The following is a 25,489-nucleotide window of genomic DNA, read 5'->3' on the forward strand; positions in this document are numbered from 1 at the left end:
CGCTATGCTTTATCCTTACATTTTTAAGATAAAATATTCTAAAGGCTGGTAATAGCAGCTCCAGCCAATTACAAGCTTATAATCTCACTTTGATTACAGGTAGAGACATGGAGGTATTGGGATATGTGAGTTTTTTTCAGACCCCACTAGATGGTGCTCTTGGTTTGCTCTGGGACTTACCCTGAGTCCTTTTTGGAACAGAGCGCACCATCCAGTAGGGTGAGAAAATACAGCTAATGGTTGATGAAGCATCGTTTTGGCCATCCCTAATGAGTATCAGCTTCTCAATCCAGCATAAATTCCCCAGTTTGAATGATTTGAATGTTTGGATGAATTGGAACATTTCTGTGTACTGCTGGCACATTGAAGACACTGTGATTTTAAAATCAGTCAGTTAAGATGTATTTGCTCTGAATGTAACTTCTTACCCTGCATCCGTATGATACGCTGGTCCATCAAAGGTCTCATACACAGTTAAGGGCAGAACTCCATGCTATCATATTATATTCAGTTTACACATTTTTCTAGGATGTCTGCTGTTAGTCATTACAAACAGGAAGTGGAAATACAATCATCCCAGAGTAAGTGATTCTCACCTGGAGGCCCATCAGAGGATGAAGAGGAGCATCAGAGGAGCCTTATGTGTGTCTCACTGACCTCAGATCTGTAGGGACTGAGACTCACTCCCTGATTCTCCATAACGTTACTGTTTCTCAGTCTTCTTAATGCCCACATACAGCAGTCACAGTATAGAGGGAAGGGTCACTTTATACATCACACAGGAAGTGATGCAACCATCTTTCATACAAAATCAGGACCCTTGTTGTCCTGAATAATATTTACTTTTAATGTTCATCAGTCATAAAAAGTCACATATCATGGGTTTAATATTGACATTGTTATATGAGTGTGTTGAAATTCTATTTAAATACTATGTGTTATGGTCAGATGGTGGATCTATCTGATATTCATCCATTCCTCACTGGAATACCTGGGTCTCTCCTCTGCAGCTCTTTCCTGAAGCATCAGATCCCTTTATTAGAGAATCTCTTATGTGTAGCTGCCCTCTAGTGGACAAACAAAATGCAGCCACTTATGTCAAAATAAATGCATTTAACCTTAGTATGCTTCATGGCTTCACTGTAAGGCCTAACTGAATTTTCCTCAGATGGTGGATCTGTCTGATCTTCACTTTCTTGTAGCATGAAATACTTTATTAGGGAATCTCCTGTACATGCCTGCCCTCTAGTGGATAAACCAAATTCAGCTATTTATTTCCGAACACATATCGCGTGCTAAAATCCATGTGATATTTGAGGAAAGAGACCCCTCTAATCTACATGGAAGTACAACTTGAAAAAATAAAATACTTTCTGAATGGTCCACAGAAACTTACTTTACAAGCTTTTCAAAATATTAAGCTTATAGAAATAGCTTGAAACTCCACACTGTTAAGTTTCATATTAGCTTACTGATATATGCTGAGATGCTTCTTATTGCTGATAACATTCTCCTTGTCACAGGCATATTTTGTCTCTGATGCCAGTTTACGAAGAGCAGATCCTGCCCGTGCCTTTCTGCCCCCTAGTGGACAAAGAATATGATAGCAACACTCTACAGAAGACAAACCTGCCCAGCTTATCTGAATGCTATGAAATGTCTTAATGCTGAAGAATCTCTGTTGCTTGTATGATTCTATTTTAAGATACACAGATATTCACCCACACTGACTTGGCATTCAGTAAGACACAGAGGAATTCTGGGTGCCTGAAACCTCCATCTGAAACCAGTATTAGAGCCTTAAACCTAATTTTGTAGCTGGATGGTTCTGCTGGACATTATGCTCTTTTAACACAACAGAAACATCTCTTCTGCTTTGTACTGTAGATAAGAGACATTCTGGACGACTGACGACTTCATCATAACATCGTTCTGTAGATGAAATCATCCTGCTCCTGGACATTAGTTTTATCTCCTTAAATCCCTGGTCAACAGGAATCCTACTAGCCTGGAGCAGGAGACCTAGCCTACCTGCTCTGGGTCTCTTTTCTTAAGGACCACTGTGCTGTATGGCATTTCGTGTTCAGTGTCTGGGTTCGACTGGAACAGAAATATGGCTCAATCACTGTGGAAACTCCCACACAGATTGTGATTTTTAAATAGAAATCTACACTAAGAGTAGCAATGGGACTCTGGTTTCTAACAGTGCTAAGTTTCTCTCTCTGCTCAAACCAAAAGAAATATACGTTTGATGGTGATCAAGAACATTGATGTTGTTGTCCATCCAGTTCTGATTAGGGGGGTGTGTGTGTGACTCAGCGGGTTCAGGCTCTGTGTCTCTGATGGGAAAGTCACTGGTTCCAGCCTCAGCAGAAGAGTCACACCCCCAATGGGCCTTTGACAAGCCCCTTAACCCCTGAAACACTCCAGGGGTGGCAGATAAACTGCAGCCAAACCCCAAGTTTCACTCTCAGCTAGAAGTTGGAGGTAGAAATCCATGCTATCAGGGTAAATGAATTTATACACACAGCAGCTCATTTGTGACTATTTAGAGTATTTGATTTGACAGCAGGGATCATCCATCCATCCATCCATCCATCCATCCATCCATTAGTCTTTCTACTGCTTATTGAGTTCAGGGTGGTGGGTGTCAAGAAATTATCCAAAATTTACTGAAAGGCTTCAGTTATCTGTCTTTTCATCTTAACTACACTGAAATGTGGAGTGAGAGAGAGTGAGAGTCTGTCCCAGAGTAAGTGATCCTCACCTGGAGACCCATCAGTCAAGAAGAGGATGAAGAGGAGCATCAGAGGAGCCTTATGTGTGTCTCACTGACCTCAGACCTGTGGAGACTGATACTCACATCCTGGCTCTCCATAACTTCACTGTTTCTCTGTCTTCTCTATGCTCACATACAGCAGTCACAGTAAAGAGGGAAGGGTCACTTTATACATCACACAGGAAGTGATGCAACTACAGTGATGTTTCATGCAAAATCAGGACTCTTGTCATCCTCTGTAATATTTAGGCTTTTAAAGTTCATCAGTTATAAAAAGTCACATATTATGGGTTTAATATTCACATTGTTATATGAGTGCGTTGAAATTCTTTTTAAATATTAGGTTTTATGGTCAGATGGTGTCTCTGTCTGATCGTTATCCATTCCTCACTGGCAAACCTGGGTTTTCCCTCTGCAGTGTTTTCTGCAAGTTTCATATCGCTTTATTAGGGAATCTCCTATGTGTGACTGCCCTCTAGTGGATAAACAACATTCTGCTACTTATGTAAAAATAAATGCATTATGCTTCATGCCTTATTATGCTTCATGGCTTCACTGTGATGCTGAACGCCTGCTTCTATCTTCTAACTGCTCATCCTGTTCAGGGTCATGGGGATCCAGAGCTTACAAGCACAAGGGAGGGAACAACCCAGGATGGGGCATCAACCCATCACAGGGCGCAGCACAGACGCACAGACACACACGCACGCACGCACACACACAGACACACACAGACACACACACACGCACGCACACACACACACAGACACACACACACAGACACACGCACGCACGCACGCAGGGTATACATATCCTTATGGGGACCACTCATTCATTTCAATGGGAAAAATGCTAACGCTAACTATGACAACCTTAACCCCTACCCTGCCCTAACCATAACCATAAGTAACCTGACAAAATACAAGAGTTTTCATAGCAGTCACCGATTTTTATAAAATAGAGTTTTCCCTTATGGGGACCAGGAAACAGGTCCCCATAAGGGAAAAAAATGGATATTTATCACGTTACGGGGACATTATGTCCCCATAAGGATAGGCAAACCCGCTCGGACACACACACACAGACCATATTATACAATATGTAAGTGGTATGGATATACATGATGGGAACAGAAACTGCACATGGTATATTTCAGTGTCCAGCAGAGAGGAGATGAGCTGTATAGTCTGACAGCCACTGGGAGGAAGGACCACTGGTGGCGTTTAGCAGTGTAAAGAGAAAAGGGGAGAGTACCTTCCCTGTGGAGCTCCTGTGTGCTCACCAGCGAGTCCGACACACAGTTCTGTGGGCGTACGTACTGAGGACGTCCGGATAGGTAACCCATAATGCAAGCCACCAGAGGAGCATCTACCTGCATCACTGTCATCTTCCTCCCCAGAAGGACAGGCTGGATGGTACTGAAAGCGCTTGAGACGTCGAAAAACATGACTCTGACCCCCAGGCCGATCCGGGTGGGTGTAGGCACGATGAAGCAGGTAGATTATGGTGTCATTTGCGCAAACCTCTGGTTTGTAGGCAAACGGCAAAGGGTTCATTCTTGTTTTTAGGAGTAAAGAGATTTTTAAAAATATTTCTGGAGTTTTGAGAAGCATGATTGTCCAGAGTTGAACTGATTATCCAAAGTCATTTATTTGGTAAAGTAGCTCATTTAAATCTCCCAGCCCTCTGTGATTCTTTCTATTCCCACTTCTGGAGACATAAGAGAGCATTATCACCAACACAATAAGAGGGTTACTGTTAAATCATGTAAAGAAATTTACTGTGGAATTTACTGATCCAGGTTTTCAACTTGACTTACTGATATTTAACGAGTGTTAAACCAGAAACCAAAAGATTACACTGGGATATTTCCATTTGACGTGGGCCAACAGGTATTTGATATCTTTCCCTTGACTTTTGACACGTCCCCTTTCCCCATATCTGGGCTGCTGATAGCAAGATGGTGTATTTTTAACGCACTGTGAGGTTTTTTTGTGTTACATCACAGTCTGAGAGGGTCACTGATTGGTGGGATCTGACAGTGAGGAGTGACCTGCAAACCACAAACCATTTACTTTAAGGTTGATAAATTCTTCAATTTTAATGAAAACTTCAGAACAATACAAGATGTAAACTAAATCATCAATTTCACATTTATTAAATCAAAACAATGACCAGCATACAATAAATATCTATATAAGTATTAATAAGCAATGAAATAAGATTTAATTACGCTTTCCATTATTAAACCAATCCAGTCCAATAATAATCCCATATTAAACTTTGACCAGCAGGTGGCAGCAAAGCACGTGTGAGAAGAGGCCATCAGTGGTACAAAGCACTGGCTGAACAGGTTCCCAGCAGACAATCCTACACTGCGTGAGAGAGGCCTCACTGCAGTTAGCATAACCATTTATTTTACAGCTCTTCTGTCTCATTCTGCTCCACAAAGGTCACCCCCCCAGCTTCATCTGACACAGAGAGATTCATGCACAAATAAATGGCTACAGCGTAAACTGAAACCCTCCTGATATATAAAGAGGATTTCATACAAACACAGCATAACCTTGCTTATACAGCCTTGAGGATTGCTCATTTATATGCACTCATGTATATTAATGTATTTATAAGCTTGTATAATTATTCAGATTGCCAGATTGTTTGTATTGGCCCCTCCCTCTGCTTCTCTCTGATTGGATCCCTTCTTTCTGCAGGAGCACCAGTTCAGCTGAATGGCGATGATGGTGCAGATCAGATACAACACACCAGTCCCAGCTTTCAGTGCAGCATCCAGAACCTGCCCCCACCTGTCAGACATATAATACATCAGTGTGTCTGTCAGTCACATGTATCACGTTTAAACCTGAAGAACAATGCAGTGAATCTACTCTGACAGAATTATAACCACCTTGATGACCAACAGCAGCACCAATAAGCCCAGTCCTACATACAGAGCCAGCTGGACCAAGGAGCTGAATAAGAGGGTGGATTTGAACAGTAAAGTCTTATATGCTTTATAGCAACTGTCATATCCCGCTCCGTCCGATCCTAATGTGTGCCACGCCTCCTCGTTAACCTCATGTGGAATCCCAGTGTTTTACAGCTGTTTCGGGTTGTTGTCATTAGTTCAGTGTATTTAGTCCGCGTTTCTGTTTGTATACCCAGTTCGGTCATTGATGTTGTTTTGTTGCGTGTTCTGTGTTTTGCATTAAAACAAGTATTCCCCGATCCCTGGCTTCCGTTCGCCTGCTTCCACGATCCGTGCTGCACGCGCCGTGACAGAATGACCGAACTCACAAACGAAATACCGGAGCCGGACGAAGCTGAATACCTCGCCCTCGTGGACGAGGTTCTGTACTGGCTTCATCAGCCCGAAGTCCAGGACGATCCCCTGCTTCTGGCTATGGCCAGCCGGAGCAGGGACGTGTTGGAGACGTCTCTCCCCGGAGAAGCGCACCACGCAGGAAAGGTGCGCGAAGACTTGCGGCAGCTGAGACGAGGGGTGGCTGAAGCAAAAATGCGGAAGGTAGCCCTCGCCAGCGGACTGCCTTTCGGTCCGCTCTCTGAGTTGCCAGAGGCACCCCATTCGCCGCTGCCTGCTGCAGGAAGACGGCCAAAGAAGAAGCGGAAAAAATGCGGACAGGGAGACGCCCCCGAGGAAGCCCCAACCGTCCGCCTGGGAGCCGCTTCTCTCTCCCCTGCGTCTCTCCTGGTCGGTGATCAGAGGGAATCCCTGAGCACCACGGACACCCTCGCAGCGACGCTCCCACAGGTACCCAAAGCCCCGGTCGCAGTGGCTGAGCAGCCGCCTCCATTAGAGGCATATCATTATCGGCCGGAGCGCCTGGGGCACGGCGGCATACGCGCCGTAAGAGACGCTATACCCCGGGTCTCTAAAGCCCTTCAAGGAGCAGCGCCTGCTCGCCCGGCGCCCATCCTGGTGCCTGTTCCGGAGCTACCCACCATTCCGGACTTGCCTGCTCCGGACCTGCCGGCCACGCCGCCTGCCGCTCTGCCCCCGGCAACGCCGGCCGCACTGCCTGTCCAGCCTGTCCAGCCTGTCCTGCCTGACCAGCCTGTTCTGCCTGCGGCGCCCCGTGCTGGCCGCGTGCCCGAGGTGCCAGCCGAGGCGCCCTCTGCTGGTCGCGCGTCCGAGGCCCCTGCTTCTGCGCCCCCTGTGGTTCCTGAGGCTGCAGCGCCCCCAGAGGCGCCCGTGTCGTCTCCTGCTCCTGCACTTCCTGCCCAGTTCCCTGAGCTCCCCGTGACTCTCATGCTCCCCATGCTCCCAGTGACTCCTGTGCCGGCCGCTGGCCGCACGCCTGCCGAGGCACCCCCTGCTGGCCGCACGCCTGCCGAGGCGCCGCTCTGCCCGTGGCTCTTGAGCTCCCAGCTCTGCCTCCCAAGGCCCCTGTCCCCGAGGAGGTCCCGGACTGCTGCCCTGATGCTCCCCCCTCCGTAGTGGAGTCGGAGGGGGAGCTGGAGTGGGACCCCTCGGGGATTGCCTTGGCTTCCCCTGTGACTGCCCCCGTTACTTCCCCTGTGACTCTGCCACCGTCACCCCAGTGTGACAGACCCCGGCCGGGTCCCCGCCTCTCAGTCTCCCGGAAGGGGCGGGGATATCTGCGTCGGGCCCGTGTCCCGCCCGCCCTGTCCCCTGGCTCGCCCGTTCGGCCCCTGGCTGTCGCGCGGTGGCTGCCTGCGGGTCCTCCGGCTTTGGGTCGGCGGTCCCCTCCGGGCCCCCCCCTGGGGCCTCGGTGCCGGTCCTCGGCGTCGTCTCCGGCTCCGTGTGGGTCGCCTCCGGGCCCCCCTGCTTCGGCGGGGCGTCGGACAGTGCCTTCGCCGGCTCCGACTGCGCCGTCGCCTGCCGCGGCTTCCCCCTCCTACCCTCCTGCGCTGGTGTCCCCTCCGTCTCTCCCTCGTCCCGTTCCCTTAGCCCCTGTGTGGTTCCCTCCTGCTCCCTCCTCCCTGTCGCCTGCGGTCCCTGCGGCCGCTGCCCGTCGCCCGCCGGGGCTCTCTCGGGCTCCCCTGGCTCCTCCTCCCTTTCCCTCTGTCCCGCCTGTTTTTGCTCCTTGTCCCTCTGTCCCTCCTGTGGTTCCTGTGTTCCCTCCTAGCCCCTTTGTGTCGTCGTTCGGTGTTCCTTCTGTGCCCTCTGTGTCTCCCTTCTTTGTCTGTCTGTCTGCGTTCCCTGTCCTTTGTGGGGTTTTGTCTTGGTTCCTGTTCTTGTTCCTGTTCTGTGTCTCTGTCTTGTTTCCTGTTTCTCGTTGATGTTTTTGGTTTTTGTCTTTCAGGTCCTGTTCCCCGGTCTCGTCTCTTTCGTCGCCTCCTCTCGGGCGCGCCCGGTGTGCGTGCCTTTGCGGGGGGGGGTTCTCTCATATCCCGCTCCGTCCGATCCTAATGTGTGCCACGCCTCCTCGTTAACCTCATGTGGAATCCCAGTGTTTTACAGCGGTTTCGGATTGTTGTCATTAGTTCAGTGTATTTAGTCCGCATTTCTGTTTGTATACCCAGTTCGGTCATTGATGTTGTTTTGTTGCGTGTTCTGTGTTTTGCATTAAAACCCGTATTCCCCGATCCCTGGCTTCCGTTCACCTGCTTCCCCGATCCGTGCTGCACGTGCCGTGACAGCAACATGGTTCAGCCACATCTGTACTATTACACAGGCTGCATGTGAGGAACAGGAGACATTAACAAAGAGCATGAGATTAGCTAGACAATTTAACTGCCAGTTTTATTAAGATTATTAGCAGAGATTCACATAAACTGGTGTGGAAGTACAGATTCACCGTATAAAGCAATACGCACAGCAACTTCTTATCATAGCGACGCAGATGCCCATTTATTTACAAAATAAATCACCATGCATGTGAACCTTTATACAGCTAATGAGTCCTTGTACACCAGTTACATGCATCCCTGTTTATTAGATTACACGTTTACTGTTTTGTAAAATCCATCCATCCATCCATCTATCCATCCATCCATCTTCCAAACAGGCCTGCAGTCTATCCCCAGCAGCACAGCGCACAAGGCCGGGGCTCAGCCTGGATGGGATGCCATCTCAGGGATACTATAATTAAGAAAAATAAAATAGACACAATGTCTTTATATTCATAAAAATAATGTGCATTTCCCATTAGTGTATGATCAGTCAGACGCTGTAGCATTATGAGTTGAATACTAACCTCTGTTCCTTATCATTCGCTCCTGTGGGGGCCGATCCAGGAGCAGAAGGCTTGATGGTCGCTGAGACAGAAGCAGAACCTGGAGTAAGGACTGTGGTTTCTGATTAGGAGAGAAAAGGAAAAACTCTGTTCTATCAGGCAGGAAACACTCATAAAGAAAAGGCCATTTATAAAACATTATTCTAAAAAGAATAATGAATAATATTCATTAGGGTAGCTGGTTGGATACAGAATAATAAATTAAGGTCATGTCCAAAGTCTTCATATCCCATATGATTTTTTTTTGTAAGATGGCGGCGTGGCAGTAGCATGCAGTGGCCGCTCCGGATCCAAAATGGTGCTGTGTTTGTGCTACATTGCTTCACAACACAACTTCATGGACATCAGAACAAACGGTGTTCATGTCTACCAAGGCCAAACACTTCTAAATTGCAAGGATCATCCAAAAATCGACCTACAACATGATCTGCTGGAGACACTGCGTGTCCTCAGGTTGCTATGGAGACCGGGTGTCCTCGGCGTCGCCTGATGCCAGTGGCCGGATTATACAGATTATACAGATTATACAGATCCTTGGAAAAGCATTTGTACCCTTCCTTAAAAGTTGTTAAACCTCGGATATTCAGACCACGTGCCTGTCATGATAATTCCAACATACAGATCGCTCGTCAGACGTTCCAAACCGGTTCTGAGACCGGTGAGAACCTGGCCTGCAGGAGCTGTCTCTGCTCTTCAGGATTGTTTTGAGCACACTGACTGGGTCATGTTTAGGGAGGCAGCAACAACACCAATTTGGAGGAACACACATCTTCTGTGCCCAGCTACATCACCAAATGCATCAACGGCCAAAACAATCACAACACACTCCAAGCAGAAGCTGTGGATGACTGCAGAGGTGTGTGAGCTGCTAACCCCTTGGGACCGGCGATCCCGCCGGCGGGATCTGACAAATTTCGCAAAACCGTTTAAATAACTCCGCGAGTTTTTGTCATATACACATTTTAAAAATACTCTCAGAAACCTTGGACGGTCTACTTTTCAAATATATATAGGTAGAAACTAAATATATTTTTACAGCTTCGTGATACGAATTGAAAGAACAAGAGTGACTGACTTAAGCGTCTGCGTCTCGAAGCGGCTCTGATCGCCCACCCACTTGCAAATCGCGCAATTCGCATGATAATAACATGATAATCCGACAGTTAGTATTGGGTAAAGAAATATGTGAATACGCCCATTGTGACCGAAATAAACAAGAGCACATGTCTGGGTAGTGTTTACACTGATCGGATACAATATAGCACACGGATACGTCTCTGCCGCTGAAGCTTTGCGCCAGTGTTGCCACTTTCAGCAGCGAAGCTCATACCTGTGTTCATGGCTCAGTGGGCTAAGCCTGTGTGCCTGTAATCACGTGGTCGCCGATTCAAACGCAGCGTATTTAGAACGTGAATAGCGATCTTCCGCTGAAAGCGGTCCTACACGCTCCCGACGCAAGTAAAACAAAGAAAGATGACACGATTTGCTTTTTCGCCTATTTAACCTAATTTTAAAAACGTTAAAACTTCTGACAATGGAAGTTTTGAAAAGAAGACAGATAACGGATTTAGTCAGTGTTTTTTTCATGATTCTACATAATGATTTCAGCGAGATATAAACTGAAATACACGAGAAAGATACGCGGTAATAGAGCGTCAATAATAGTCACTGCATCATATTTATCGCTTTCTATATTTATATAGTCACAGTTTTTCATTTTTCATTCCATCTATCAATAAACTGTGAAAGGGATTTTATTGTTGCTACTTTTCTTGCGTTTCAAACTGCCTTTCCAAAGTGATGGGTGTGGGGTGCAGTCAGGGGCGGATTAAGGTGTACGGAGGCCCCTAGGCTACAGTAGTCTGTGGGCCCCCCAACCCAGCCCCGCTCCGCGCCAATGGGGGCCCCCTTGCAGGCTGGCACACGTGGGGCCCCTAGGCTTAAGCCATATCTAGCCTGTGCGTTAATCCGCCCCTGGGTGCAGTGACATTCCAGACTGATGGGCCATTGACAGTATGCAAACTACTACAGGTGTGAGGACACCTATCTCATCAATATTCATTGTGAAGACCACTGACTTTGAGAAAAAGAGTGTCACTCCAAAGTTCTAACACTTTAGTAAACAAACTACATAAAATTTCAGAATGTCACTTTCACCTACAGTATGTGTAGCCAACCCCTGTGTCTATAAGCTTCAGAGCTCAAAAGTCTTACCTAGAAATGTCTATAATGTGATTTTTTACAATTTCTCAGCATGTCTGAAAATAGGTTTTTGAAAAGTATATGTTTAAAGTTGATTTTAACAAAAAATAGAATAATAACATTCTAAGAGGTCTCAGATTATTGGTGCTGAGTTTGTGCTGAATAAAAGCAAATGTATCACTTTGGGATAAATGTTTTTTAGATAGGTGAAATATTTTAAAATGTCAAGGCATGTCAGACTACCTCGAAAGTGGAAAAAAGGCCTCAGGCCCCAGGGGGCTAAACACTCGAGACTCCGCCTTCAGAGCAGGTGACCAGTCGGCCCTGAGAACAGCGAGAGCCGAACTGTCTCGAGCCATCAGAGCAGCACGGGGTGCAAACGGCCAGAAAATCCACAGTCACTTCCAGGACAGCGGTGACAGGGCATGTGGCAGGGCATCCAGGCCATCAGCAACTACAGGACGACAACACCTGCCTGTGCTAGTGATGTCTCCCTACCAGATGCGCTGAACAAATTCTATTCATGGTGGTTCGATGCTCAGAACGACGTGATGGTGAGGAAGTCCGCCCCTCCTCACAACAACCAGGTTCAGTTTCTGACCACGGCTGATGTGAAGAAAACTCTTCCCATAGTTAACCCACGGGAGGCCGCTGGTCCAGATAACATCCCTGGAAAACTGCTCAGAGAATGTGCAGACCAGCTGGCAGATGTCCTCACTGACATCTTCAACCTCTCCCTGATCACTGCTGTCGTTCCAACGTGCCTCAAGGCCACCACCATTGTTCCCGTGCAAAATAAGTCCTTAGTGTCCTGCCTCGATGACTACCGTCCCATTGCACTCACACCCATCATTATGAAGTGCTTCGAGAGGCTCGTCATGAGGCACATTAAGACCCTGCTGCCCCCTTTACTGGACCCAACGGGTCAACAGATGATGTCATCACCTCCACCCTACATCTGGCCCTCACTCACCTGGACAGTAAGGACACATATGTACGAATGCTGGTCATAGATTTCAGTTCAGCATTCAACACAATCATTCCTCAGCTCCTGATTGGAAAGCTGAGCTTGTTGGGCATGAACATCTCCCTTCGCAACTGGATCCTGGACTTTCTGACTGAGGGACCTCGGTCAGTCCAGATCAGAAATCACATCTCCAACACCACCACACTGAACACTGGAGCCTCTCAGGGCTGTGTGCTCAGCCCACTGCTGTTCACTTTGCTGACTCACGACTGTGCAGCAATGCACAGCTCAAACCACATCATCACGTTCACCGATGACAGGACTGTGGTGGGTCTCATCAGCAAGAACGATGAGTCAGCATGCAGAGAGGAGATGCAACAGCTAACGGACTGGTGTAAAGTCAACAACCTGTGTCTGAACGTGCACAAAACATAAGAGATGATTGTTGACTTCAGGAGAGCACAGAGCGGTCACTGTCCACTGAACATCGATGGATCCTCTGTGGAGATCGTCAAGAGCACCAAATTCCTTGGTGCTCCCCTGGTGGAGAACCTCTCCTGGTCCCTCAACACCAGCTCCATAACCAGGAAAGCCCAGCAGCATCACTACTTTCTGTGAAAGCTGAGGAAAGCCCATCTCCCACCACCCATTCTCACCACCTTCTACAGAGGGACTATCGAGAGCATCTTGAGCAGCTGCATCACTGTCTTGTATGTGTAGCAGGGTGGACTTTTGTGGTAGAATTGATTATTTCCGGTAGGGGCGTGTATTTTACATACCTTGCGGGTATGAAAAGGCAAGTGGATAGCACACCTACAGTATGGTGCGGTGCCGTCATTGGCGTTTCCCGATCCGGTAACTCCCTCCCCCCTCCCGGACTGCAGTGGCTTGGTGTGGAATGGTGGCACGCTGGCTGTGTGTTACCTTTATTGTGTGTCTTGGCGTATCGGGAAGCGAGAACAAGTGCGCTTTGTGGGTGCGATTGCGTTGCAGCTCCAGGATTATGATCTCAATTTGTCATCTGTTCCGGTGTACGTCTCTTCAAGTAGGCAATGTAAAAGTTTGGGCCTGCACTGTCGCTGCTGTTTTGCCTACATTTGTTTTGTTTCGTGTTCTGTTCGTTTTGTTTTTTTTTGGCTATTCAACGCTGCCCGACAACTGATTGAACGCTCCTGATCGTGGGAGTCTTGGGACGTGTCAAGGATCATCGGATCAGGATTGTGGTTTAACAACAGACGCTGGGGTTGCCCTTCCTGTTGGGGACTGCTACAGGGAAATTATTGTTGTTCATTGTTTTCTTGTCCACCGATTTTTAGTATAATACCACGCCGATTCGTGGTTACTGTTATATACATTTTTTACTTTTCCGTTTGTGGTATACCAGTGGCCGTCGTTGGTTGACCGGCTGGGGAACAGAATTGATTGGTCTGGGGTGGTGGTCATACGTTCACCGTGTGCTGTGTGGTGGAGCACGTGTGTGTGTTTGTGTGCGTGTGGTAGTGGACTTCATTCCCCCTTTAGATCAACTTTATTGAACAGCTGTTCCTTGCTGGTTAGTCGGCGAATAGCCGGAGTCTGGTCGCTGGTTCTTTTCTCTTTTCTTTCTTTGGGATTGCTGATGTTGAAGTGTGTTATTTTATTTCCAATAAATGGTTATTTGTATAAAACACGTCTCCAGCTCCACTCAGTAAGACGAACCTGTGTGCTCTTAATTTAAAGTAATATTTCCTGGGGTGAAATTCCCCAGGTGGCATAGTCGTGTACCGGTATTACTACCCGCTTGCCGCCACATATGGAAACTGCACCGTATCGGATCGCGAGACCCTACAGCGGATAGTGAGAACAGCTGAGAAGATCATTGGAGCCTCTCTTCCATCTATCACAGACACCTATCACACCCGCTGCACCCACAAAGCCACCAGCATTGTGGGGGATCCAACACGCCCCTCACACACTCTCTTCACCCTCCACCATTCAGGCCCTCACTGCCAGACTGTGTAACATTCTTCCCCCAAGCTGTCAGACTCCTGAACAATCACAGACTGGACTGATACACACACACACACACACACACACTTTTATACACCCCACTACCTCATGAACTTTTGTACAACTTTTAGTTTTTAGCACAACCCATTGCACTGTGTCACTTTATACTTTACCTCCATCAGGACTGTATACCAGTAGCACTGCTCTGCTCTGCCTCTCTCACCCATTATCATTTCTTCTATTTCTTCTATTCCACTGTCTTGTGTTGCACTGTCTTTGCAATGGTCGCACTTTTTGCACTCTTCCACTTTATGTAGTCCTGTGTTGATGTAGTGTTATATGTAGCACCATGGTCCTGGAGGAACATCGTCTCGTTTCACTATGTACTGTATCACTGTATATGGTTTCAATAAAAATAAAAGCCACTTGACATGACTTTGTACACCAAGATGTATTTATGACTGACCTGGATCAGTTATTACAGAGTACAGCTGTAACACTGGCCTTTGCTGGGATTAGAAACCAGCTACAGACACATCAGCCAGTCTGACAGCTTTAGTAACGATTCATCCCCACAATGTATAAAAATGCCTGAATTATGAATTTCTTGTTATTGTTAAACACAAACATCATAAACTAGAAGTCAGTGAATCCCGAGGACTCAGTGCAGCTCCCAGGTGTAACATACAGATCAGACACTCGTGTATTTGGCAAAGAGCAGGACCTGTATCTGATCTGGTAATAAGAGCTGTATTATGGGATGTCTCTCTTAGAGGTAATGTTGATATGTAAGTTAATCTTTCCATACATTCATACAGACATATAAAGCTACAGCCATACACCCATCTATCTTCTAACCCCTCATCCTGATCAGGGATGTGGGGCCTGGAGCCGATCCCAGGCAGGACAGGGCACAGGGATGCAGTACATCCTGGACGGGATGCCAGTCAGTCACAGGGCACATAGGCACACTCTCTCTATTAGAGACACCAATTAGCCTGACTGCATGTCTTTGGACTGAGGGAGGAAACCCACACAGCACATGGGGAACATGCAGACTCCACACACACAGAGCAGAAGCCGGATTCATACCCCTAAATGGAGATGTGAAGCTACAGCGCCACCTACTGGGCCACCATGGCACCTGTATAGAAACTATAATCCCAATGAATAACCATATTCAGCAACAGTTTATTAGTATGAGAGGATAAAGAATTTCTTTGTGATTAATTGAGATATTTAAATTCATTCCCTTTAGCTTTGCTGTGACTTCAGCTGAGGGGACATCATTCTGGAGGTGGGGTACACAATCATTCACGAGGCTTACAAGGCAAAGCCCAGCCCCCACCTCGGCCAATCAGACCACAGAGCCTCCATGCTCCTACCAGCCTGCACACCATTACTGAAACGGTCCAAATTCACTATCAAGCAGGTCAGAGTTTGGCCAGAAGGAGCCAATTCTGCACTTCAGGACTGTTTTAGCCACATTGGCTAGAATGTCTTCAGTGAAGCCAATCAGAAGCCCTGGGTCACAGCGGACGTCCACAGCAGGCTAAAAGCACAGGACGTGGCCTTCAGGTCTGGTGACCCTGTGGCCCTAAAGACAGCTAGAGCCGTTCAGTCATGGGCCATCAGAGCCGCAAGAAGGGCTTATGGACAAAAAATCCATGGGCTTTTCCAAAACGCTGCATACATTGTGTGTCCCTGGTAATTTCCCCCTAAGATTAATAAAATTAATCTTAATCTTATACAGACCTTCACAGATTACACCCCCTCACATACCATGGATTGTGACCCCTCCCTCCCTGACAGGCTTCACTAGCTCTTTGCCTGGTTTGATGTGTCACACAACAACGCAGAGAAGAGCACCCCTCCCACCAATGAACAGACACCCCACCCATCCACAGCGGAAGTGAGGAACACTCTGTGTAACATGAACCCACGTAAGACTGCTGGTCCTGACAATATTCCAGGTGGGGTTCTTAGGGACTGTGCCCATGAGCTGACAGATGGCATGACAGACATCTTTAACACGTCACTCAGACAAGCATGTATCCCCAACTGCCTATAAACTGCCACAGTCATACGGTGCCTAAGAAGACAGCTGCTCCAGGGCTTAATGATTATCCACCCTTAGCTCTCACTCCATCATAATGAAGGGCTCTGGGCGGCTGGTCATGTGACACATCAAAGCAAACCTCCCTGTCTCCTTTCATCCATACTAGTTTGCATACCGCCCAACCGGCCTGTAGAGGGCGCCATAACCCCGGCCCTTCACACCACACTGACACGCCTGGAGAATAAAGACTGTTACGTAAGGTTACCGTCACCATGGTGATGCCACAACAACTAACTCAAAATCTGTCCCATCTTGGGCTGAAAATGTAACTTTGCCACCAGATTCTGGACCTTCTGACAGAGACCACAGTCTGTCAGGGCAGCAAACATCACTTCTGCTCCCGTCAGTCTGAGCACAGGAACTCCCCCAGGCCGCTGCCTCCGCCCCCTACTATTCACACTGCTGACATCCGCCTGCTCCGCCAAGACCACCTCTAACCACATCATAAAGTATGCAGACGACAGCAGCATGACGGCCTCATGAGGGGGGAGACGAGTCTGCGTACAGACAGGGGGGAGAGAGCTGGTGGAGTGATGCAAGGCCCACAGTCTGCTGCTAAACATCGACAGGAGCGAGGAAGCGACTGTGGGCTTCAGGAGGACCTGGGGGGGCGTGACCCCCTATAGGAAATTTACTTCGGGCTTCAGGCCTCTTTATGTTTCAATAGTCAGATTGTCAGTCTTTAAATGTCTTTCATATTAATATTCTGTTCATCACATTATTGCACTATGACCAACAAGATGGTAATTTCATCATAGTGTGTGACCCATGGTGTGTGTGTTCTGCAAACTGCAGAAGATGATAAAGATACTTTTACGTTACTTTATTCACCCTGGTGCTTGTTAGTAACCCCCCCCCCCCAAATTATCATTTGCAAAAAACATAGACCAGATAGAAAAGATTAGTTTGAAGCATAAATGATTCACAGTCAGATTTCAATTAATTACTTACGTTCAGTGTTGATTATGGCTGTAGTTGTCTGTTTGACAGTAATATGAACTGGGATCTGATGGTATCTGTCAGCACACCAGTACCAGCCTGTGTCCTTCCTCTCCAGTCCCCTCATTGTCACACTGAAGACTTTATTTACTCTGTCATCCCTGATCAGGACAGGCCTCCCATCCAAACTCACAGATCTCTCTGATGCACAGGACACCCCGATCTTACACCACAGCTTCTGACCATAATCATATTTATAGCGACCCTGAATACTGACGCTGTCTCCTTCCACACCCGTCACCTCCTGTTTGTCCACTGAGAGCCGGGAACCTGAACACACAGATTAGGAACAAACACTGTGATATTTACACAGTCCAAAATAAAATACACTATGCATAAAATATGAGCCAGTTACATGTTTATATTAATGTAACCATACTTTTTACAAACATCTAAAACTAAACGAAAGGACAGAGAGCTGGGGGCTGGATATGGAAACCACAAGCCTGGAGGTGTGAGGCCCCCACACTGCCCCCAGTCTCTACCAGCTAGAGGGTAACTAGCTCTCTAAACCTGCTGCAGGGTGAAAGACAACTAATTTAAATTGATGTTGTTACTTTTCAATGGTCTCAGTTATCCTATTGAACAAAAGTAGAATTTGGAATCTATTCTATAAATTTTTTAAATGTCAAAATATTTTTATTCTTTCTGTATTTGTGTCCTTCCTTTCTGACTGAGTGACATGTTACATTCTGTGCATCTCATTGGCTACAGTCTGCAGTACAGACATCTTACCATCAGTGACTGACAGGTGAACCTGATCTCCAACATCTGAACCTCCACTGATCTTCACACCACACCAGTACCTATCAGAGTCCCCAGCTGTCAGATTGTTGATGGTCACAGTGAAGACTTGCTGGTCAGGATCATCTCTGACTGACACTTTACCCTCCTGTGGAGAGTCACTGTGTACTATGGAAGTACATGAATCCCTATAATGTCCTCTGCACCAGTATTTCACATGAGTTTTATATCTGTCACTATAGAAACATGGGATGGTGACAGATCCTCCTCTCTGTACAGACAACCTTTTCATTGTGGACACACCTGCAGGGACAGTATGAAAATTACCAGGCTGATTAACTCTCACTCCCTCTTACACCATTTATACACATATTAATAAAGAGTCAGTACCAGTCCACTGTAGGTTACAGTACTAAACTCTGCAGAAATATTAAAACTTATTTTGATTACATGTAGGTCTTACTAAGTACTACAGTTTTGGGAAAAGAGTTTATTAAAAGATTAACCAGTGAAGTAGCTTAACAATAAGCATAAAAATACCGTATCTTATAGCTCAGATGTTTAAAAACTTCTACATATTTGTGACAGGCATCTTACCATGAGTGACTGACAGGGAAACCTGATCTCCAACATCTGAACCTCCACTGATCTTCACACCACACCAGTACCTATCAGAGTCCCCAGTTGTCAGATTGTTGATGGTCAGAGTGAAAACTTGCTGGTCAGGATCATCTCTGATTGACACTTTACCCTCCTGTGGAGAGTCACTGTGTACTATGGGAGGACATGAATCCCTATAATACCCTCTGCACCAGTATTTCACATTAGTTTTATATCTGTCTTCATAGAAACATGGGATGGTGACAGATCCTCCTCTCCATGCAGACACCCTGCTCACTGTGTAAACACTGTCAGCATCTGTGGGGAATGAATAAATAAATAAATAAATAAATAAATAAATAAAGATTTTCCACATCACAGCATCTCTGAGTATTAATGCTTGGTTTGTATAATACTTGGATTAGGGTCATGTGTGTTTAGCAGAACCATGAAGATGCTGTAAAAGACACAGACTGTCATTTTTGCATAAGAACAAGAGAGAGACACAGGGAAGCAAAGGCAGTGTTGGATCTTGGGAAGAGCTACAGGAGGATGTGGGATCGGGAACCTGAACCTGTGTTCTAGGGTCTGAGAGGAAAACCAGGACCTTAAATCAGTAGTAAAAGGCCCAGATGAGGTGAATGAATGGGCTGGTCACTGTGTGGGATGGCCACACCCCTTCAGTACTATGGCCTTACTTGTAAACATATCCAATGCTGTGATACAGGCCCTCTCCTATTCCCTCTATACATGCTTCCTTTGGGCTCCATTTACGAACGTTATAATGTAAAATATCATTGCTATGCCGGTGATACGCAGCTCTATCTGCCATTATAACCTGGTGACTGCTGCTCTCTGACGGCCCTTTCTGACTGTCTTGAGGATATTAAGAACAGGACGGCAATGACTTTCCTCCAGATTAATGAAAACAAGACAGAGGTCATGAGTTTTGGTCAGTCAGGGTCTGTTCATGATCTCAGAGAACAATTAGGGCTGATTTCAGAAAACTTCTGGTGATGTACTAAAAATCTTGGTGTCATCTTTGATTCAACAAGCCTGGTTCAACAGCCAGGCTTAAACCACACCAACAGCCAAAGCCCTGTGGCCTGTACTACGAAGCAGGGTTTAACCAAATCAGATTTAACCCAGAGGTAATTTGCGAACGCTGGGTTGACAAAACCAGGTTGTCTCAATCGGTGCTAATCAGTACTACGATCAAGAAGTTGATTTGTTAAATCGGTGTTAACTGCATTGGAGTTTGTGCGCGTTCACATACATGGAGCACGTTCGGTAGCGCAAGTCACCGTTTGACTCATAGCGCAATCTCCATATTTCACGGAGGAAGACTGCATGCTAATTATGCAGCGTTATGAGGAGTTTAAATCAACGCTGTAAAGAAAGTCCAATACCACTGCAGCCAACAAAAGCAGGCAGGCTTGTTGGCAACGTATTGCCGACGGAGAAAATGTGTCAATACATTTTCATGGTCATAACGTGGTCTAAGATATCTCATGACCGATTATTAGACTATGAAGTGTTTTCTGAAAAGAATTGAAATACTGTCAATAAATACAGAGACTCACTGATGCGACACAATTCATAAGTAAGCCTATTATTTGCTGTTAAGTAATGTAATGCTCCCTAAAGTTCCATTACTGTGATGTTACTCATAATGTAAACCTAATGTTAACAACAATTTAACTGATACAGTTTCAAATAGTGGAAAGCGTATGTCGCAGCAAGTCAAGATGAAATATAAAAACATCATGTCAAGTTGATGCTGTGAAAAGATCTGCACATAATCACCCGCATGCTCTCCCAGGGGTGCACTATAATTGTGATGTGTGCGCAATCCAGTGTGTGATTCTTATGACGCTTGAAGAACCCTATGAGAATTTGTGTTCAGTAAAATTTCAAAATACTTTAATGCTGCGATTTACCTGCGATTGCATGAAACCCTTCTTTATTCCGCAGAGCACTTAAATGACCAGGGAAACCCACAAATGCATGCATCCAACACTTTACGAACCGCGCGCCAAACAGTGTTCTTGCTCAGATGTTCAGTATCACCCATGGAATACATAAATTAGCCACTAGCAAAATATCGCAGTGCAAAGCATACTGTCTGCTCGATTGTGAGGGCATTGCTACGGCAAGTGGAATTAGAGACCTCTGGACCAATCAACTGACAAAGCTAACTAATTCCCTCGGATGAGATTCTGTACCTTTCATGGAGAATATCGTCCGGGTGTGCCAGCGGATTCTGGCAGTCCATAAAAACCCTCGCCCTGTGGAGAGAGCCCCTCACGATTCGCGTGCCAATGTCGTATGGATCATCCAGGTACGCTGGCATTGTCTTTGGAGAAATTGTAGTTGGAGTGGCAGTGCTTATACAGGGCCGGTGTTCTGACGAGTTGAGCTAACTATCGAAACGTGCTATCGAGCCTTTCGCCGCATGTGCAGTTCCACCGTCTTGGAATTAGGGTTAGGGTTAGGGTAAGAGTTAGGGTTAGGGCTATCGATTTGCACTACGGTAGCCTAACTCGACAAAGTAGCTCAACTCGTCAGAACACCGGCTTACGCAGAAACCACGACTTAACCAAGAACAAAAACTGCTCAGAGCAGGTTTGAGACTTAGCGTAAATTGCCATAGCAGCATGCCTCGAGTAAAACCTACCCACCTTTCGTAGTATGGGTTAATCGCGAAGTTACACCACACGTCATCAAGTTACTCCCAAAGTTACCCCGATAAGCCAGTAACCCCGCTTCATAGTACAGGCCACTGGAGACAGTTACTCATCATTTTATCTAATCCCGATTGGATTACTGAAATTTTATTTTTTTGTGTAACACTGTGCAATATCCCTGTTTCTATTTATTTATTTTTATTATATTGTTTTATGTACAGCACTTTGGCAAAACATACATTGTTTTTAAATGGGCTTTTTAAATGTAAATTTAAAAAATTAATTGACATGACCTAACACACAAAAAGCATCTAAATGTATTTTAGTTCAGCCATCCATCTTCCACATGCTTATCCAGTACAGGGTCAGTACAGTACAGGGAGCGTGGAGCTGATCTGAGGCAGCACAGGGCACAATGCAGGGGAACAACCAGGACAGGATGCCAGTCTGTCACAGGGCACAAGGCAGGGGAACAGCCAGGACAGGATGCCAGTCTGTCACAGGGCACAAGGCAGGGGAACAACCAGGACAAGATGCCAGTCTGTCACAGGGCAAACACTCACACACAGTCACTATGGGCACTTTTAGAGGCACCAATTCACCTGAACCACGTGTCTTTGGACTGTGGGAGGAACCCGAGAACTGAGAGGAAACCAGCATAGATACAGGGAGACCATGCAAACTTCCCACAGAGAGCTGGGCTTGATATGGAAACCACAAGCCTGGAGGTGTGAGGCCCCCACGCTGCCCCCAGTCTCTACCAGCTAGAGGGTAACTAGCTCTCCAAACCTGCTGCAGAGTGAAAGACAACCAGGTTAATCTCGACCCCTGAGGCTGATCTTGACCCCTGATCTTGACCCTTTTACCTTCTCACTGCCCAGCAAACCAGTTGCAGTGCAGAGATTTTGCTTTTGAAGACGCTTCCGGAGAAGCGGCGCTTGTTTGCTAGCTGGGCGGGTGTAACGAGCGGGGCGTGAGTGAGCTGAGGCTCCCAGCTACAGTCATGACTATCTCTGTGCTAAGGTGGTGTGCAGGTCTTTATAACGGCACAAGCAGTGGGAAGGCAACGCTGACGGCGGCAGTGGGAAAAGGAGCAGCGAGGGGTACAACACTCTCGATCCGGGAATAAAGGGAATTATGGGAAAGGACAATTGTGGTGGTGTGATTTACCTTTTTGTAGGAGGGAGGTGGTTGCTGTCTTGGAGACTGAAGTGACTGTAACTGAGCTTGAAGTGACTGTTCCCTAAAGGTCCTGACAGACCACCACAGGTCTGACTCCATCTCAGGTGTCTGCTTACATAATGTTGGGTTACTTGACATAATCCCTGGATCTTTGATTACTTTGTTCATTGTTCCACTATGGAAATCACCTTGGCCATGACCAGCTATAGAAGCTCCAATGACATCACCCTATCTGTGATGGACAGGTTGATCCGACACCAGGCTCCGCCCTGCCCTCACTACCCCAGTTGACCTCCCTGACGGGTCATTCTAGAGAGATTCCTTCCCATTCCTGTGCAAGGAGGGAAGTGATGATGAAACTCCTCCCTCTGTTACCAAAGAACCAGGGATTATGTCAAGTAACACAAAGTTCTTTTTCTAACTTCGCTGGGTGTTTCACTGTGAGAGATAGACGACTCCCAGAATGCACTGCAGTTTCCCGAATCCGAAGACTGTAAACACCCAGAAAGCTGATTCTTACACCAGTCCTGAGGTGTCGGCATAGATGACCCTGAGACAGCCAGCCTGTAAAAACACACAGATATGTGCAGTGTAGCCCAGCTCGCTGCATTACAGATGTCCTGGTCTGACACCCCCTGAACTGGACACCATGTGCTCAGCTTCTGATCCTCAGCAGAGGAAAGAGGATGGGGGTGGAAAGCTGTCAGCTCCAGCGAGGAGCATCTGTAGGCCCGCAGCCTCCGGCAGGAAAGCAGGATCAGGTCACAGACATACTTTAGTGAGTCCTGACTAAACTGAAGGGCGGACAGACAGTGCCTGTAAATCACTCACTCGCTTTGCTATGGTCAGAGTTAGAAGCAGCACTGACTGTGAGTGCTGCACCTCTAGCTGTACCTGCAGACAGGTGCAGCTAGAGGGCGCTCTCACCAGCATCCTGGGTCACTGGCTAAGGTATGCCCAGCTTTACTGCTGCCCGTATGCAGACCTCATACAGGTTACAGTCAGCCTGAGAACCTGTGTCTGTCGTGTTGGGGGGTCTAGACTGTTGGGTGAGGAAGATGGAGTCATCATCCTCCTCTTCCTCTATATAGTCCATGTCCATGCCTTTCCTGAATTTTATCAAGCATTGCCACACAGTGAATACATGTTTATTGGCCTGCTAACAATGTCTGAGGGTTCTTAGCACCCATACAAACTCCGCAGAGAGGGTGGTGGTCCCTTACCAGGGTAGTGACTCCGCATGAAGCCGGACACCGGCGGGATACAGCCTCACCGGCTTTCGGCTCATGACCTTTGGCGGAGGGTAATGACTGTCAGCATAGTGACTTTAAAGGAAGGTGACCGATAATGAGGAACCATTAAACCCCAGAGACTCACAACATGTTAGTCTGTTGGTTCGTTGCTTTAGCAGACGGGGTTTGGTCCGTCTGTTAGGGGAGTCGGCTCGTTGACCACATGAGTTAATACTTCACTAGTCACCAGCTAGTTACATGTTGCTGTAAGTAAATTTGACCCCACCAATAATTTACCACTGCATAGGAAGAGAAACTTGTAATTTCTGGTGATAGCTACACCAACTTGGTAAGCGAGTACAGATGGACAACTCACCACAACACAGCCCCTAATCCTAAGATGCTGACTAAACAGCTACAGTAACTTTCGTATCCTGGGACTAATGATGTATATTAACTAGACCTGCTATCACATGACTGCAAGTGTAACAATTTGTCTGCCATATTGGAGGAGTCAAAGCAAATGCCTTCGCATTCTGCAGCTTTTGGGGTGGATCCTGCTCCAGTGATATAACCTACCATAAGTTAGTGTGTTTACTGATCATTGTATATATATTTGCACTGACAGTTGCCTGATGTTCCCTTGCAAACCTATACTTTGCAATCTTCGGAATAGTGCTGGGCGTTATACCAGTTCATCCTGTATACTGGTTTTAATTTCCTGTATGGCATAATTTTCTGTACTGCCATACTGTAGCATATCTGAAACGACAGCTGTAACGCTTCAATAGGCAGCAAATTATATAATATTGTTCACTGCTAGAAGCACTATGTGCAGAGTGCATTGGGAGGGGACCCCTATTACCTGTGGTTACCTGTAATACTAACAGTAATAATAATAATAATAATAATAATACATGTATTTTATATAGCAGAATGAAGGCAACGTTTGGGGGAGTGACTATGCAGTAGATCAGCTAGATATGATGCTGCCAGATTATGAAGAGATTTATAGATAAAGAGCAAAACCTTAAACGAAATACGCTGCCGGATAGGAAGCCAGTGAAGATCTTTGAGAATGGGAGTGATGTGGTCAAAGGACTGAGACCGTCTGAGGAGGCGGGCAACTGAGTTTTGAACATACTGAAGTGTCTTTATAGTTTTGTCAGGGAGGCCATATAGAATTGCAGTCTAATCTAGATGTAATGAAGGCATGGATAAGAGAAACAGATGAAAACGACAGAAATAGACAAAGGCAACCAATGTTTTTGAGGTGGAAAAAAGCTGTCTTTACTGTGTGGTTTACAATGTGTTCAAAGAAAAGAGCTTGGTCAAAAAGAGTACCTAAATTTTGAATGAGAGAGGAGGAATAGACAGTGACACCATCAATAGTAAGAGAGAAATTATGACAGGGCTCAATGACAGATTTTGGACCAATAATAATAACTTCAGTTTTACTATACTTCAATTTGAGGAAATTCGCTTGCATCCATAGTCTTGATTCAGTGAGACAATTTGAAGGGAGGAGTGAATGGCACTAGAAATGCATTTGGTGGAGATATAGAGCTGAATGTCATCTGCACAGCAATGGAACTGCAAGCCATGCTTACGAATGATATGACCAAGAGGTAGAATATGAATGATGAAAAGCAAGGGACCAAGAACCGAACCTTGCGGAACACCGTGAGAGACAGGAACAGCAGAAGATTTATAGTTATTAATGCTGGTAAAATTAGATCTATCTGAGAGATAGGACTAAACCAAGAGA

General features: G+C 46.4%; 1 protein-coding gene across 5 annotated transcripts in view; it reads right to left on the reverse strand.

Annotated features, from left to right (window-relative positions):
* Positions 1–25,489, reverse strand: part of LOC111856275 (polymeric immunoglobulin receptor-like) — a 51,991-nt gene that overhangs the window by 25,804 nt on the left and 698 nt on the right. Inside the window, exons 2-6 of one of the 5 annotated variants that reach the window (XM_072710491.1) lie at positions 18,618–18,938; positions 18,012–18,323; positions 17,229–17,546; positions 8,962–9,022; positions 4,411–5,586 (exon numbers count right to left, since the gene is read on the reverse strand). In XM_072710491.1, the coding sequence (XP_072566592.1) occupies positions 5,424–5,586; positions 8,962–9,022; positions 17,229–17,546; positions 18,012–18,323; positions 18,618–18,938 (1,175 nt within the window). In that variant the 3' untranslated portion in view covers positions 4,411–5,423. Of the gene's footprint in view, positions 1–4,410; positions 5,587–8,733; positions 8,847–8,961; positions 9,062–14,331; positions 17,547–18,011; positions 18,324–18,617; positions 18,939–25,489 lie in introns of those variants that run through there. The other 4 variants (XM_072710490.1, XR_011989829.1, XM_072710492.1 and 1 more) reach the window with 4 other exon arrangements.

This window comes from Paramormyrops kingsleyae, chromosome 4, assembly GCF_048594095.1.
Source record: "Paramormyrops kingsleyae isolate MSU_618 chromosome 4, PKINGS_0.4, whole genome shotgun sequence".
Classification (NCBI taxonomy): domain Eukaryota; kingdom Metazoa; phylum Chordata; class Actinopteri; order Osteoglossiformes; family Mormyridae; genus Paramormyrops; species Paramormyrops kingsleyae.